The sequence below is a fragment of the Antedon mediterranea genome, chromosome 4 (assembly GCF_964355755.1).
Source record: "Antedon mediterranea chromosome 4, ecAntMedi1.1, whole genome shotgun sequence".
Classification (NCBI taxonomy): domain Eukaryota; kingdom Metazoa; phylum Echinodermata; class Crinoidea; order Comatulida; family Antedonidae; genus Antedon; species Antedon mediterranea.
In genome coordinates this window covers 33113471-33128870 of record NC_092673.1, presented here as the reverse complement: position 1 = coordinate 33128870, position 15400 = coordinate 33113471, and the positions used below count along the sequence as shown (strand labels likewise).

General features: G+C 32.8%; 2 protein-coding genes across 2 annotated transcripts; one reads left to right on the top strand and one right to left on the bottom strand.

Moving 5' to 3' along the window:
• Positions 1 to 260: 260 nt before the first annotated feature.
• LOC140046420 (BTB/POZ domain-containing protein KCTD21-like) lies at positions 261 to 3079 on the top strand. Its single transcript, XM_072091065.1, has 2 exons — positions 261 to 341; positions 2122 to 3079. The coding sequence occupies exon 2, from the start codon at positions 2177 to 2179 to the stop codon at positions 2819 to 2821; it is 645 nt and encodes a 214-aa protein (XP_071947166.1). The 5' UTR covers positions 261 to 341; positions 2122 to 2176; the 3' UTR covers positions 2822 to 3079.
• Positions 3080 to 3823: 744 nt separating this feature from the next.
• Positions 3824 to 14987, bottom strand: LOC140046419 (metal-response element-binding transcription factor 2-like). The gene is made up of 16 exons (XM_072091064.1): positions 14949 to 14987; positions 13940 to 14167; positions 12962 to 13043; positions 12584 to 12676; positions 12002 to 12105; positions 11399 to 11429; positions 11251 to 11291; positions 10681 to 10757; positions 10250 to 10302; positions 9165 to 9207; positions 8603 to 8671; positions 8006 to 8129; positions 7466 to 7533; positions 7166 to 7339; positions 6846 to 6948; positions 3824 to 6018 (listed from the first exon to the last, which is right to left on the bottom strand). Exons 2-16 carry the CDS (start codon positions 14132 to 14134, stop codon positions 5467 to 5469), a joined length of 1809 nt encoding a protein of 602 aa, XP_071947165.1. The 5' UTR covers positions 14135 to 14167; positions 14949 to 14987; the 3' UTR covers positions 3824 to 5466.
• Positions 14988 to 15400: the final 413 nt, after the last annotated feature.

Below are 15400 nucleotides of genomic sequence, written 5' to 3'. Positions count from 1 at the left end.
TTTATCGAGTAGGCCTATTAACATTATTTAAAATCTATAGCAATCAATATACTGGCATGTCTACAACTAAATAAAACAATTTGTAGTAGCTTACAGCTGAGTCAGGTCAAACAAGGTAATGGAAAATTACAGACATGTTTTGCTCCGTACTAAAGTAGGTAAAGCTGTATCATGCGTTTAGCGAATCAGCCAATGAGATCACACACTGTCTTTACAAAATGTCTGTATATAAATACAGTTTACTAATAATATAAATTATTACAGACTGACATTCTGCAGCGATTGTATGGACATAACGCTGGTCAACGAGAGAAAAACAGACTTAATAATAATATACTTAGGTAAATACATTTTTTTTTGTCTTCTCTTGAAAACATTTTTAGATTTAGAATAAATTATTTCCCAGCTGTAACTTAAATTAGTTTTTGTTATTATATAATTGTGTAGTACGTCATAACTATTGCATGTTGACCATGCTTTCCCAAGCTCGGGGCCTAATCCGGGGATTAACAATTTCTGTGCGTATATTTCTGGTTAACAAACTTTATATTTAATGATGCGTGTCTATAGTATAGGCCTAGACTAAGTAGAGGCTATGCCTCCTATTTATAGCACGTGTTGACTGTTACCGGCGCGAATTTTGGATTCAGTTAACATTTTATATTGGTTATTTGTTGTTATTTTACTGCGGAAGAAATAAATGTTAATTTGAATAGAACTGAATTGAATTTTAAAGAAGTTGGGTAGTCGAGTGGTTTGGACACTTGACTGACCAAAGGAACTGGTCACCCTACCACATAATTCCGAGGCCTCTCAAATGAGCTCCTAACAGCTCATACCCATAAGTGTTCAGAATTGAATACGGGACTTTTACCTTCTACCTTACCATTTTAAATCATGTGATTGAAACATTTCCTGTTAAAATTACACTAATAAGCTTAATTTAATGGGGGCATGCACGAAGCATTCCTTAAAGGCGCATTTTAAATTTCCACGCTGAACTTCTTTTGAACTCAAATATTAAAAATAGCTTTGAAATCCTATTATGACCACATCACGTCTGACTGGTGAAATTAATACCATGGTCATCTATGTTATTGATTTGGCGGAGCAGCGCGCGAATGGATTTGCTATAATATAACCGGGAATTACGTAACCTTTCATTTAAAATAAAAATGGATCGAGAGTCGGTACTTGGCAGATTAAATAGGCCTATTATATTTTATTAATATATATATATATATATATGAAGCAAAAATGGCTTTTGCATTTCAATTTCCGAAACTTAATGAGGCTCACGAGTTGTGATAAATTGCCAAAATTAATTCACACTCGGGTTCACACTTTAGTTACACTAACTAATGTGACGGTATGGATCTTTTATTGTATTGTGTTCGCCTCCCCCCCCCCCCCCTGGGTAACATAATTAACCATACAAAAGATAGAACGCAGTAATAATTTGTCTAGCAATTTTACAATTCTTAACACCCACCCATATGCATACCACCTCTCCCCATTTTTTTCAAAATACTGTTTCGATTCTGGACCCAACTTAGAAGGGGAATCATAATAGTAAAATTACAACATTTATTAAATAATATATTATTACAGACGTACGTCTCAATGATTTTAATGCCGTATAAACCTATAATACCTTTCTCATCAATTATTGTGAAAACGTCTGTTGCCATGGTACCGTAATACTAATTTGTGAAAAATGTCAGGACTGTGGTAATCGTTGTTGCACATGAAGATTTCTATTTTTGTGCACTATTGTGAAGATTTTTGTCCGTTCTTTCTCTACTAAATTTGCTTTATATCGTGACTGTTCAACTTACTGGGTAAAAAACTAAATCCGAACGGCTGCCAGGGTAGAATGTTTGAATTCGGATTTGTAACATGACCACATTGCTGATTTTTCCATTCCTCCCCACCCCCTAATAACTGATAGGCCTACCTATATTGAGCCAGTGAAATTATGGCGAACTAATTTCACTGGCTCAATATAATTAAGTTAATTCAATTCGTTTTTACAGTAATTTTGTATAGGGCCTACATTTTAAATTACATTAAAATGATACATTCAAATATGTTACATTCAAATATGTTTGTTTTCTTTAGGTTGCAAGTGGAGGCCTACCGGATATACATTTCAAACGTTGGTTCTGAACAGAAGATGAAAACCGATCAAATCATCAACTTAAACGTTGGCGGCAAGCATTACGTAACCAATGTTTCGACGTTAACGATGTACCCGGATTCCATGATCGGTAGCATGTTCAGCGGCCGTTTCCCGCCAGTGAAGGACAACCGCGGTAGTTACGTCATTGACCGCGACGGCAAGATATTTCGGTACATTTTAAACTTTTTACGTACCGCACAACTTTGCCTACCGGACCACTTCTCCGAATGGGATCTTCTCGAAGCCGAAGCAGACTTTTACCAAATTGAACAATTGTCAGAAGCCATCTTAGCGGCTAAAGAAAGCCGTGGACTATTTACCAAAAATGTAACTTTTGAATTAGAACAGCGCAAACATTGGGGTGGACTTACCGAATGGTATGGGTACACAGATTCCGATGTCATGCGAGCGATGCCGAAGTTGAACCGAGACAACGATAACAGACTCATTTGTAACGTGTGTAAATTAGATAAGGAGTCGCTCCGTCCTGGAATCTGTAAATGTGACGACTCGTTCCGAAGGTTCTTCCAAGAGATCAGCAATGCTGGATTTCGCTATTGTTCATCAATGGCGGAGAATCTGCGAAAAAGTGAAGAGATAGTTATTTGGACATTTTGCCGTGGGCCGTTATATTCATAAAATGTAAACGCATAGCCTAACGGAAACGTACTTTTTAAAGACCAATAAAAAAGACACAAAAAAGATATACCTGATAAGTAACAATTGTCAGCCAGAATAATGTGGACCAATTCTTTCAAGAAGACACGCTTAATTTCCTTTAACCACATGACTGTATATAATGCAATAGTGTATGTGCTGTAACAGATTAAACAAGTTATACTCGTTAGAATTTGAGTAGGACGTCTTAAACAAATCTTTACGTAAACTATACAATATAATATAATACTATCTATACACATTAAACATGTTATACTCATCTCACTCATATAGGAATGGGTAGGACATACTAAACAGATGTATACGGTATTACCGTAACATAACAAATGTATATAAATAGCCTAGGCTATACACATTAGCACGTTATAGGCCTACTCATACTGTTTGAGTAGGCCCTCTCTAAACAAATGTTTCCGATTGCAGAACAATACTTAAGAGTAATAAATCTCGACAGTTGTAAAAGATCAACCGTCAAGTACGGGACTTAAGATGGTGACGTCAATGTTACGTCGAGTGTCTGAGCTCGTTATTGTGTTAATACAACATTTATCTATGTATACTCACCAACATACAGTATTGCTATTCGTGCTAATAAACTGTAAATATTGAAAAAAAGCTGCTGTACCACTTTTGTTCTACAAGTAAACCAGTCCCGATTGACTTGGCGCGGGGTAGAAAAACATAAATACAGTAGCGTGTTGCAATCTAACAACACCTGAGCTCCGGAGATTAAATGGTTTATCAAGGATAGCAAGCGGTGTGGAGCAATCACATTTGCGCATGCTTACACATCTTTTGCGATTGTGGTAGCTTCAGTAACACAAATTTGGGGAAGTGAATGAAGCAATCGCAACGTCAATTATTTTCTAACATATTTCTTAATGTCATGTGGGTATTACAATTAGAGCGTCAACTGGAAGACCGGGTGGGAAATCCTCAAATTGGACTACCGGGTGGGAAATCTTCAAATTGAACGACCGGGTGGGAAATCCTCAAATTGTCCGCCCTATCTATGTTCAAAAACATTAATAATAGTCCAGGAGTTGACTATCTAGTTATATAACACCTCTATGGTATTTCTAGAACTAAATGTAAACTATAAAAGCTTCGTTCTTCCCACTAAGAGGAAGACACAACGTAACTAATTTGACCAATCACAAGCGATGTATCATTCAAAATGTCGAATAACTTGCGTTGCACGTGTGTATTGCAATGCGGCTTTTAGTGGGAAAACCAAGCTTTATTAAATCACAATTTAAAAGGCCTTAGATGCAAAACTATACTTATATGAAAATGAATTTAGTTCAAAAAGACTAAATACAATTTATTAAACCGTAATACAATTATTTATAATAACCTGAACATTCGCATTTGATTTAAATTGCAAAAGCTTAGCTGTGACTAAATTAAGGTTTACATTTTTAGCTTCGGGCCTAGCCAAGAGATTAGGCCTACTATTGGAAAAGGCAGACTAACATTATGCCTAATAGAATTAACAACCTTAAGTATGGACTTACTATCGTTCATCTATAATGGTTGGTGTACACTAAAGCGATTCATATTTGTTCTTAGCAGAATAGATGGGCATCACTTTAGTGTGCACCAGCCTAATGAATACACATTGAATAGTACTGATGAAGTATACAACCATATACATAGACAATTAAAACTATTTTGCAAGGAACAATAATGTATTTCTAGGGAGTTGTTAAAAGACAACTTGACCGAGAACCAAAATTAACAACGTATTAGGGCGAACATTTCTAGTAAACAAACTTTAAATAAGTCATAAAAAATATCAATGTTGAATTTTTTTCTTTGATAATGAAGTGTTTCTTCAAAATACCAGACTAAACATTTTGGAAAATTTAAGCCGAATACAGGTTAAATTAGCAATTGAAGTGACGGTACCTATCTCTCGTATGTTAACAGTGAAAACTCATGAGGTAGATTTTGCCAAGCACTTGTGACGTCACAGCAATTTACGGCGAGCGTGCGCGGCGATATCGTAAATCTCGCGATTGTTCTGAAATCATATGTACATCCCTAATACGTTGTAAAAATATGGTTCTCGGTAAAGTTGGCCTTTAATTATATTTATAATAATTCACTCTGTTCTGAAAATAAAAAATTCAGAGAGCGTTTTCGCAGCAACAAATATCTTTGGTTTGAAATGGAATACAATTATTTTAATTTCAAGTTCTTTTGGAAGCCCAAACCTACCATTAAAAATGATGGTTTTTTCCTTCCTATTTCTAAAAAATAGGACTTATTGTCTGATGCTCGTAAATAATTATCTTATAACAAAGGAATTTTAAAATCAGGAGCTAGCTAGCTAACTTTCATATGACTACTTCTTCAGTCCTCAACTCCCCACACCCATAAAGAAAATTAAATGATCAGGTATTTTTTTTCCAGGCCAGGTTTAACTATGATATAAAAATGTCTAGTAGTACCTATAAATAGAAAATCGGGTATCTTTTACAAAACCTAACATTTATCTCTTATTTGGTTTTATATATAAAAAAGTATAATTCATTTGTTATAATAAGGCACGATGAGACGTTGTATGCATTTAATAATTATTGAAAAAATATTTCTCTGAGCTATGGAGGGCACGAATCCCATTCAATAAGATATTCAACTTGTCCATCGTCTGTTGTTCTCTTTCCATGAACCGTATATTGTTCTCCTGAAGCCATTCGACTTTCAACACCGAAGTACGATTGAATTGATTTTTTTAGATCAGACATAGATTGTGTTGTTTCCGTAAATCCATTTACTCTCGGATTAACTAACGTAAAATTATCATCAACGCTCGAATTCACATCATTAACTTCGCCATTAAAGTGAGCTGTTTCAAGTTCATCATTCGGGTCATATTTCTTCCATTTTCTTTGCCTTTTTTTTCTTCTGAAACCGTTTTCCGAATTCGTAATGCTAGCCGTCGATACAACAGAACTACTTTCAGAAGTACTTGCGCTATTTGCATAGGTTGTTGCGGGCAACAAAATGTCACCGCATTGGAATGTTTCTAGTGGCTGAATGGAGTCTAACACGGATGGTCCGCCAAGCGGAATGGAGTTAAGGAAACTGTTTATGTTGCATCTTCCATTTAGAATATTATTTGATTTTTTTCCATGAGGAATGATTGAAGTCTGAAAATACAGAGTAAAAATTATTTATTTTTTATTATTATTTTTGTTTAAAATTTGTTTATGCATCAAACAGTGAGAAAATCAACCAATTACAGGATAAATAAACTATTTTATAATTGATTGTGCTTATAAACTAAGTCTCATTTTAGGTTTAGGGAGTGGAATTGAAAGAGTCAACCCTGGCACTAAGTCAGGATTGAACTCTGGCACTAAGTCAGGATTAAACCCTGGACCTTTGGATTAGTAGACAGCTCCACAACTATTTAAACCTTTACAAATTTGTGTGTTTCACTTGTCTTTTAATGAATTTTATTTTTCCTTTAAAAAAAAAAATATGTTTTACTTGTTTTTTATGAGTTTTACTTGTTTTTGTTATGTGGTTTACTGTTTTTTTCTTTATGCATTTTACATTTTTTTTTTAGATGTTTTCTATGAGTCTATGTACTAACTTTTAATGGAAGATGGTTCTATTACTTTTTTTGAATTGTAATTTTGTAATTTATCTGCATTTTAACTGAACTCCAACAATTTCAAAATATATTTTATGTGTGTTTAACATGAATAAATATACTAATGAATACTTGGCCTTTGAAAGCACAGCATTCTAAAACATTTTATACAAAATTGTATGTAAAATTCAAAAAGAATACAAAAAACCCCTGATAAAGTTTATAATTTTTGAAGGTTTTTTATAATTTTGATTCGTTCTTAAATCCTAAGTAAAAACTTTTTAATATGTGTTCAATTTGGACTTTTCATGTCAAGATATTAATGATTTCCCAAGCCCAAAACACAAAAATGATCCATAATTGGAGACAAGGTCGTACCTTATTAGGGGCAGCTTCGTCCAGCGTTTTCTTGGCCTTCTTCATACGTTTATCAATCTGTTCTTTAGATTTTCTTTTGCGCGATAACGGTACCGGCGAGTTGCTATCAAAGAGTTAGAAATATTAAACAGTTTCATAAAAAGTATTAGCAAGTTTAACTAAAACTATTAAAAGGTATTAGAAGATTAAACAATTTTAAATAGAAATAATTAAAATTTTATTTAAAAAAATATAAGTTTAATTAGAAAAACATTCAAATACTGCAAAAATATATTTGCATATTTCACATTAAAAAACAAAACAATACAACAATATTATACCTTTGAACTGGAACAAAGGTCACAACCTTTCGACCTTTCATCTGAAGGTCATTCATAACTTCCTCTGTGATCTGTCCAATCGCTGGCAAGACTACTTGGGGTTGAATAGGTGGTGTACGGATCCTTAACCCCCAAATTGTTTTCTTCTTTTTAACCTCTTTTCCGCAACGAAATCTTGCGTAGCATTATATAAAAAAGGAATGCATATTATATAAAGGAACTGATAAGGTGGTTTTACACTAGAGGAAAATTTGTTAAACTACAAATCTTTTTTCATAACAACAACAAAATAAATCTTACTTATTTTTTGACGATGATAAAGCACCTAATATACATTTAGGTCTTTCAAGTCTTGAACTATTTGGTAGCTGAAATAAAAAGTTAAATCCATAAAAAAATTACAAAAATCAAATCTAGTACATAAATATCACAGTTTACGAATGAACTGCTAGAACAGCTCACAAAATGTTTGCACTGCTCAGAAACAGTGAGAAGTTCGAACAGCTACTAGATCTCTTCAACACGCACAGTTATTCTGATAAAAACATATAATATATCTTTGTTTCCTAATTGTTGGTAATCTATGCCCCTAGTGTGAACAAGCACTTAAGCTCTGTCTACACTATCAAACTTTATGTGACAAAAAAATGTGATGTGATGTCATTATTGATGATGATTATCATTATCATTACCATATTTGGGCACATCCAACTTTTCTTGTCCAACTAGTTTGATAGTGTAGACAGAGCTTAAGAATAGTCATAAACATATCTGAATAGTGAAAAGCTATAGATTCTCTGTAATAGTGTGAACGCAGGACTAAGAGTTCAACCCACTTACATTTGGAGCCTGTAGTCTGTCCCAAATTTCATTTAAGAAAGGAATTATCTCTTCTTCAATATCATAATATTTTTTCTTGTGTAATAATGTGAGATTGTATAAAACGAGGTGTGCAACATCGGCCCTGAATAAAACAAATAAATATATATTATAAAGTGTTACATAATTAGGTTGTTGATTATGTTTTTGATCCATTCATATGTCTATGAACCGATAGTTTCTGAGAGCATTTTGCAGCGGTGTTTGTTCGTAATATGGAACTAGATAGTTTTAGAGGTGTTTGGTGTTCCTAATAAGGCTCATGTAATGAGAAACCACTGGTGGTATACAGACTTAAAATTTGATTATTTTATAAAAATGTTATAGAGGTATTTAGCAAAATTTGTGGAGGTATTTAGCAAAATTGGTAGAGGAATATTGCAAAATTGGTAGAGGTATTTAGCAAAATTTGTAGAACCTTATTTAGCAAAATTCGTAGAGGTATTTGTGGGTTTGAATATTAAATGAAGATCAGGGTCCATTTATGCTGATGATGGGTTGTTATATGAAATAGATGTCCACACATGAGAAGGCAATTGAAACATAACATCAACTTACCATTTTAATGTCAGTCTCTTCAAATACTCTGGTCCCTGATTGCAGACAGAACACACAAATATGTAAAACCTGTTCAATTTAATGAGTAAAATTAGAAATTAAAATTCATAAATAGAAAAACTGTATGTTAATTCTGAAAAAAAGAAGCGGCCATATTTTGTTCAAACTTTTGTTGTGAAGATGACACTATTACACCAAACAGTGAATCCATTCTATGAGCATTCTAAAATTCAGAAATTCTTAAAATCAACCATAGTTTGAGAAAGTTGGCTAAATTATTACCTCGACCAGAATAGCCGAATTGTGTGTATTTGTTTTTTTCTATATTTGTTAGCAGGATTTCTCAAAAAGTCAGATTTTGACCAGATTTTAAAAGATGGTTTCATAGCTGTATGGGAACATGTCATTAAATTGTCATATGCCTAGGTGGAGGTTTGTGCTCTCCGAGTGCCCTTTTTGTTGCTGTATTTCTGTCACTGTCAGTACTGTATTTCTAAATACGGTAAATCCATGCGTACCTATTTTAAGTACTAAAATATAAATGAAAAAAAAAGGGACTAACCGATCACCATATAACATTGGCGTCTCTAAACATTGCACACATGCTGAAATAAATTGAAATAGTATTTAGTTGATTATATTTTTATTTAACAAATTGTATTTGTATATTTTACCTCCGCCAAGGAGGTATATGTAATCGGTAGCGTGTGTTTGTTTGTTTGTTTGTTAGCAGGATTACTCAAAAAGTAATTACAAGATCTTTACCAAAATGAATAGACAGATAGATATGTGGTCAAGGACCATTCCATTAAATTTTGGGACCATTTGGGACCACAGTCCCAATTCTGGACCACTTTTTAGTATACTTTTTTAGACCTGCTAGTGTTAAAAGATAGGACAGAATTTGTCAAAAGCCGGCGAGCAGTCTTAAAGTAACAAGTAAACTGAAATTGCATTTTCTCGAGAACTACTTGTCCAAAAAACTTAATTTTTGAACAAGAGGCAAGAGTTATAATTTGTGATTTGTAATTTTAAAACATAATTTGATTTAATGGGCACATTTTTTGATGCGAGTAGTTTAAAAAACCTATTTCTTTTCAAATTCACTCGTTTGATTTTTGCGTTGCTGTTCTTTTGTTAGTCAACTGAAGCTATTGTTAACTGAAAGACTTGTTACATAACCATTACACCAAACTCGCATACACATGCTTGTAATGAAATTAGCATAAATCACAAACAGCATTAAGACACACACAAATATATATATATATTTTATTTACCGGAGAAATCTTATGTAGGAGAATTTTACAGTAGGCGGAGGTATGCCCTCTCGGAGTGGCTTTCTAGTTGTGTTTGTTATATAAAGTGGACTTACAGTAACTGAATTCAAACGTTTTTCTTAGCCATCATTGATAAAATTCCACAATAGGCAAACAAAATGTGAATTAAATTTAAAACCAACAAAATGAATAATGTACAGTCCTTATGTAATGTCATTTTATATGTCAATTATAAAACGAGTCATGAATTAGGAACAAGTTTAGCAGTTTGAACTTTCCATTTTTATCTATGGAAACTGAGTATATAATGATAAGCTCCACGATTATGATAGGTCAAACTACAAATTAAATATGAAAAAATTCTCACCTTCGTGAAACCACTGCTTACATCGGCAACATTGCAGCATTTTTAAGTACCAGCTAAAAAAAAATAGTGGAAAAAAAATAGAAAAAACATCGATAGATAAACTACCATATTTATTTAAACATCCCAGTTTGAATAAATTACCCTTTGAAATAAACGCCCACAATAAAATATCTTTTGAAATAAATGCCCATTCAAATAAATATGGTATATTCAGGCTAAAACATTACATAGAGGGCAGTAGAAAAATCAGTCAATACTATTAGCTAGCATTCGTATAATACTTTGCACGAATACGATCAAAGCATATCGATCGTAATGTTATCAACAGTTATTTTCAGAAATACACATATTTGTATTGGTATTTTGAATTAAAATAAAAAAATACAATATCAAAAACAAATACTTTTAACTTTTACACATTTAGTACTTACTCTCCAGGCCCTCCACAATAACAGTAACATTGTTCTGTGTTCACACGATGGTTACTATCCCAGTGAAGAGAGCCAAGCTGTAAACAAAAATTGCTTTTGAATATTATGTGTGACTAGACAGCTAGTGCATAGCTGAAAATGATAGGAATGATAATGACAATAATGAATCATGCTGATATTGATGACGATGATAATAATGAAGATGATAGGAATGATAAGGACAATAATGAATCATGTTGATAATGATGACGATGATAATAATGAAGATGATAGTAATGATAATGACCATAATGAATCATGTTAATATTGATGACGATGATAATAATGAAGATGATAGTAATGATAATGACAATAATGAATCATGTTGATATTGATGGCGATGATAATAATGAAGATGACAGTAATGATGAGGACAATAATGAATCATGCTGATAATAATGATGATAGTAATGATTATAACAATAATGAATCATGTTGATAATGATAACAATGATAATAATGAAGATGATAGGAATGATGATACAATAATGAATCATGCTGATAATGATGACGATGATAATAAAATCTTACCCTATATGGCAAAGACCGTTTCATTTCTTGAAATACTTTTGCTAAATTTTAAAAAGATTTAAAAAGTGAAATATCCATTTTTTAAAGTAATAAACTAAAAAGTTAAAATTGTAAAAATAAAAATTCGAGAATTGCAATATTGACTTGCCTGCTGATCCCCTACGTGTAGCGCCACCAACCTAATGAGTAAAACAAAAATGTATTAAAAGACGTAACTGAACTTGTGTTATACATTGACATTTAAATAAAAATATACATGTAGTAAACAAAACAAAACAGTAAAATGTGACATACACGCAGACTCTGTTGCCATTACAAGGATATTAGTTTATTTATAACATAAAAACTTTCTGAATCAAAATTTAATCATAATAATAATATGGAACTCAATAATATGTATTGTTTGGATTTGTTATTGTTTGTTTCTTTTCTTTTGTTCTGTACATTTTTATATTTATATTTATATGTGAATGAGCAATGAATTTATTGGAAGTATAAATAAAGATAATTTGCATTTGAGATATTATTCATATTATCTGGTCTACAATCATTCAGCCAGTTGATTTTACCAAGCTGTTGCTAAATCCTTGTCTACACTATCAAACTTTATGTGACAAAAAAAATTTGATGTGCCCATATATGGACATGATGATGTCATATCACTACCATATTTGGGCATACTACTACCATATCACACTTTTTTTGTTAAAGGGGATTTGTTCTATTTGAGAAACTTAGACATATTGTTTACCTTCTGTGAAGTGACAAATACGCACTGACGACAGATCCATGGTTCATCCTCTGATAGCAACACCTTATGCTCTATTGTAGGTTGATGGCAGTTCTGATGATAACCTGATAAAGAAAAAACACATTACCATTAATGGCACTTCCCAACATAAGCTAATCACACTTACTATCTGAGGACAAGGGTTCGAGGCCGACTCGCTCCTAGTTCTGGTGGTGGAACAAGTCTTCTCGGATAAGGACTATAAACCGTAGGTCCAGTGTACACAGTTATAACCTGTGTGTACTTTAAAGAAACCCAGTTCATTATTCGAAAAAGAGTAGGGGGTTACCCCGGTGAACTGGTTCACACAATAGCCCCTGTATCAGGGGGATTACCACCTATCTGATAGGACAGTGATTAATTCACTATTGGTAATCCTTGGCCACATTGCCTAAAGACATAAAATAAATAAATAAATAAATAACTCACTCAGGTCCATTTAACATAGGTTCAGCCTATGTCTAACTTACCAATGCCAATGTGTACATCTAAGCCTATTTAACCTTTGTTTAAGTTTATTCTCAAGGCCTATAAGTTTCTTACCTAGACCACAGTGATCACAGAGGACTATTTCATTTGGCAAAACAGATTCACCACTATGACACAACGTACATGTGATTTCTCCCATCTGCACACCTGGTGAAAATAAGTAAAGTTATGATTATTAATGTTGTTGCAAAGATTTATATTTAAAAAAAAAAACAGTATTAAATGTTAAACTTGGAGCTACCCTTTTCGATTAGTCCTAAAAGTCACGGAGTTACGATTTAAGGTTAGTCCTAATGGTCCTGGAGCTACCCCTTAAGATTAGTCCTAAAAGTCACGGAGTTACGCTTTAAGGTTAGTCCTAACGGTCCTGGAGCTACCCCTTAAGATTAGTCTTTGAAGTAGATTCAGCAACTGCAACAACACATCACAAACCTTTTTGTAGATCTTTATATAGAACCCAATGTTCAGAGTTATCTTCAAAAGTAACAAAACATTTGCCAAGGTCGGATTCCACCTATGAAAAAAAAAAACATGTTAAATTATCTTATTACGGCACTTGAATTAAAACAGGGTGAAGCTTGGAGGAAGAGCTTACACTCAAAAAAGGATTGAATTATTGTTGTTATCCTAATGGTACTGTATGTACAGATTTTTCTTGAAAATTCATATAATTAATTCATGTCACCATCGATAAAATGTTATGTTATACAAGACTATGTAAACAATGAAACTTTATAAAATGTTTTTATATTTTTAATATTTTTAAACGTTTTTAACATTTTTAGTCTAATTGAAATTTTAGCAATTTATAAATTGTAAGGTTTTAGGAACATTCTAATGGTTTGAATCCTTTTAAAGCTGTTTTTAATCCTTTTAAAGCTGTTTTAAACTATTTTAATCTCCTGAATGCTATTCAATTTTAATACCTTGTCATTTTTACACCGTGTTTCATAACTTATATTTTTTGTGCAATTATGTGTGTGTACATAATATATTATATTGTATATCTATTTATTATTGTCAATCTTCAAGAAGAATTTCTGTTGTTATTTTATGATGATGATGGACAAATAAAGCATTTCAGTATTCAGTATATATTAGGGGTACTCTTACTGTATTTTGCTGCCTGGTGGAATACCCATACTAGTGTGAGTGATAATAAATTGAAAGGGTGTTTGGAAACATCATATGGTATCTGAAGTGAGTCATGAATAAAACAAATTATTCTTGGGGTTGGAAGTCAAATCTTCCAATGTCACCATTGGTCTGGTCTATGTCTTGTGGGATCTAGAATGCTGCTGAATATGTTTTAAATAGTAACAATTAATTGGGGACTATCTGACATCAAGAAAAGTTTGGTTTCCAGAGATTCTAGTAGTGTACACTTCTACAGGTTTGTGGTAGGCGTACCTTTTGTATTGTACCAAGGTATGATAGGCCATCCGTCCATCTTGCTAACACTTCCATTCCTTCAGAGTACGTACATGATGTGGGTGATTGAGCTTGACTAGTTGACGCTTCCTCTTTCGTTAAATCCTCTTTTGTTGGTCCTTCTATTGTTGGTTCCTCTACTGTTTCATCAACATTTTCAATTTCAGCCATCATTACCTTTTCTTGTTTAATGTTTGTTCTTGTTATCTAAAAAAATTTGAATGTAAAGAAGAGTTTCTTAGTTGATCATATAACTCCATGACTGGATCATGGCTATTGTACTACATAGTATATATAGGCTAGCCTAGAATTTTAATGTAATACACAAATATTTGCCACTGGGTTTTTGCTGTGTAGGGCATATAGAGTTAGTAATACTGTACTAAGTTTATGATTTGTTTTTATTTGTTTTCTTATATCATAAAGAAGACCGAAAGACAGGGTAGGCCTAGTACTAGTAGTAGGCTTCATAGCTAGTCTTTTAGTGTAGTGTAGAGTAGCCTACCTAGTAAGTACTAGGCCTAGTAGTAGTATACTGTACGGTGTAAACGTGTCCTAAAAATGTCAATAATAAAAATAATAATTTATTTATTATATTAATACAATCAATTGAAATACATTTTCAATCATGAATTAATGTTCATCTACTAATTAGCATGAAAATCTTCCAATTAAATGAGCACTTATCATATATTTAACTACCTTCTATCGCCTAGCCTGATCTAGGCCTACACGTTAAGAGACTGAACACTCCCTACCACTGGGCCTACCAGTTTTGTTTCAGCATGCAACAGTAGTCAGTGCAGACTTTACTGGCTTGCCCTGGCTTAGCTTAGTGGTAGTAAAATTACGTACAGTTCATTAATGAATAAGAATAATTACATAGTTCACATCTAAAAATTATTTTTAAACTATAGTAATGTTCTATGCATTAACTAAATTACTTTCAAAGTACATAATTAACACAAAAAAACATAGTTGAACTTACTCGATCTCATTCAATCACTTCTCAAATTCCGCCATTTCCCGCGAAATCTTCAATAATTACGGTTGCCAGAATATCGATAATATTGACCATTTTATCATGGTGTCATCTGAATGCGTTACGTAGCTTAATACAGTATCACCTTTTTTATGGAATAGGCAAAAATAAAATGCATATTTAGAAGTTAGATATTTTAGTAGGAATGTTAGTGTTTTGTATTAAACTGAATAATTAAATAATGTCTTGGAGAATTCATGAGATTATCTTTTGTTTAGTAGTTTTAGGATGTCGTGCCATTCTTTACTCCATGGATTTAATAGAGAAGATCGAAGTCTTTTCTTTGAGAATCTTTTTCTCATACCATTCAATTCTAAGACCAAGGAGGTAAATGCTAGGACATGCTAAAATATTTAGAACGTGCCCTCTGTTTTCATTCTTCCATCACTCATGGTAGG

What these genes read in the sequence shown, in the direction of transcription:
- LOC140046420 (XM_072091065.1), top strand. Translation starts at nt 2,177, where the DNA reads ATGAAAACCGATCAAATCATCAACTTAAACGTTGGCGGCAAGCATTAC.
- LOC140046419 (XM_072091064.1), bottom strand. Translation starts at nt 14,134, where the DNA reads ATGATGGCTGAAATTGAAAATGTTGATGAAACAGTAGAGGAACCAACA. An exon ending in AACGGTCTTTGCCATATAGG is followed by an intron (nt 10,758 to 11,250) that starts GTAAGATTTTAT and finishes TTTTGTTTACAG; the next exon opens with CTTGGCTCTCTTCACTGGGA. An exon ending in CCAATGTTATATGGTGATCG is followed by an intron (nt 8,672 to 9,164) that starts GTTAGTCCCTTT and finishes TAAATTGAACAG; the next exon opens with GTTTTACATATTTGTGTGTT.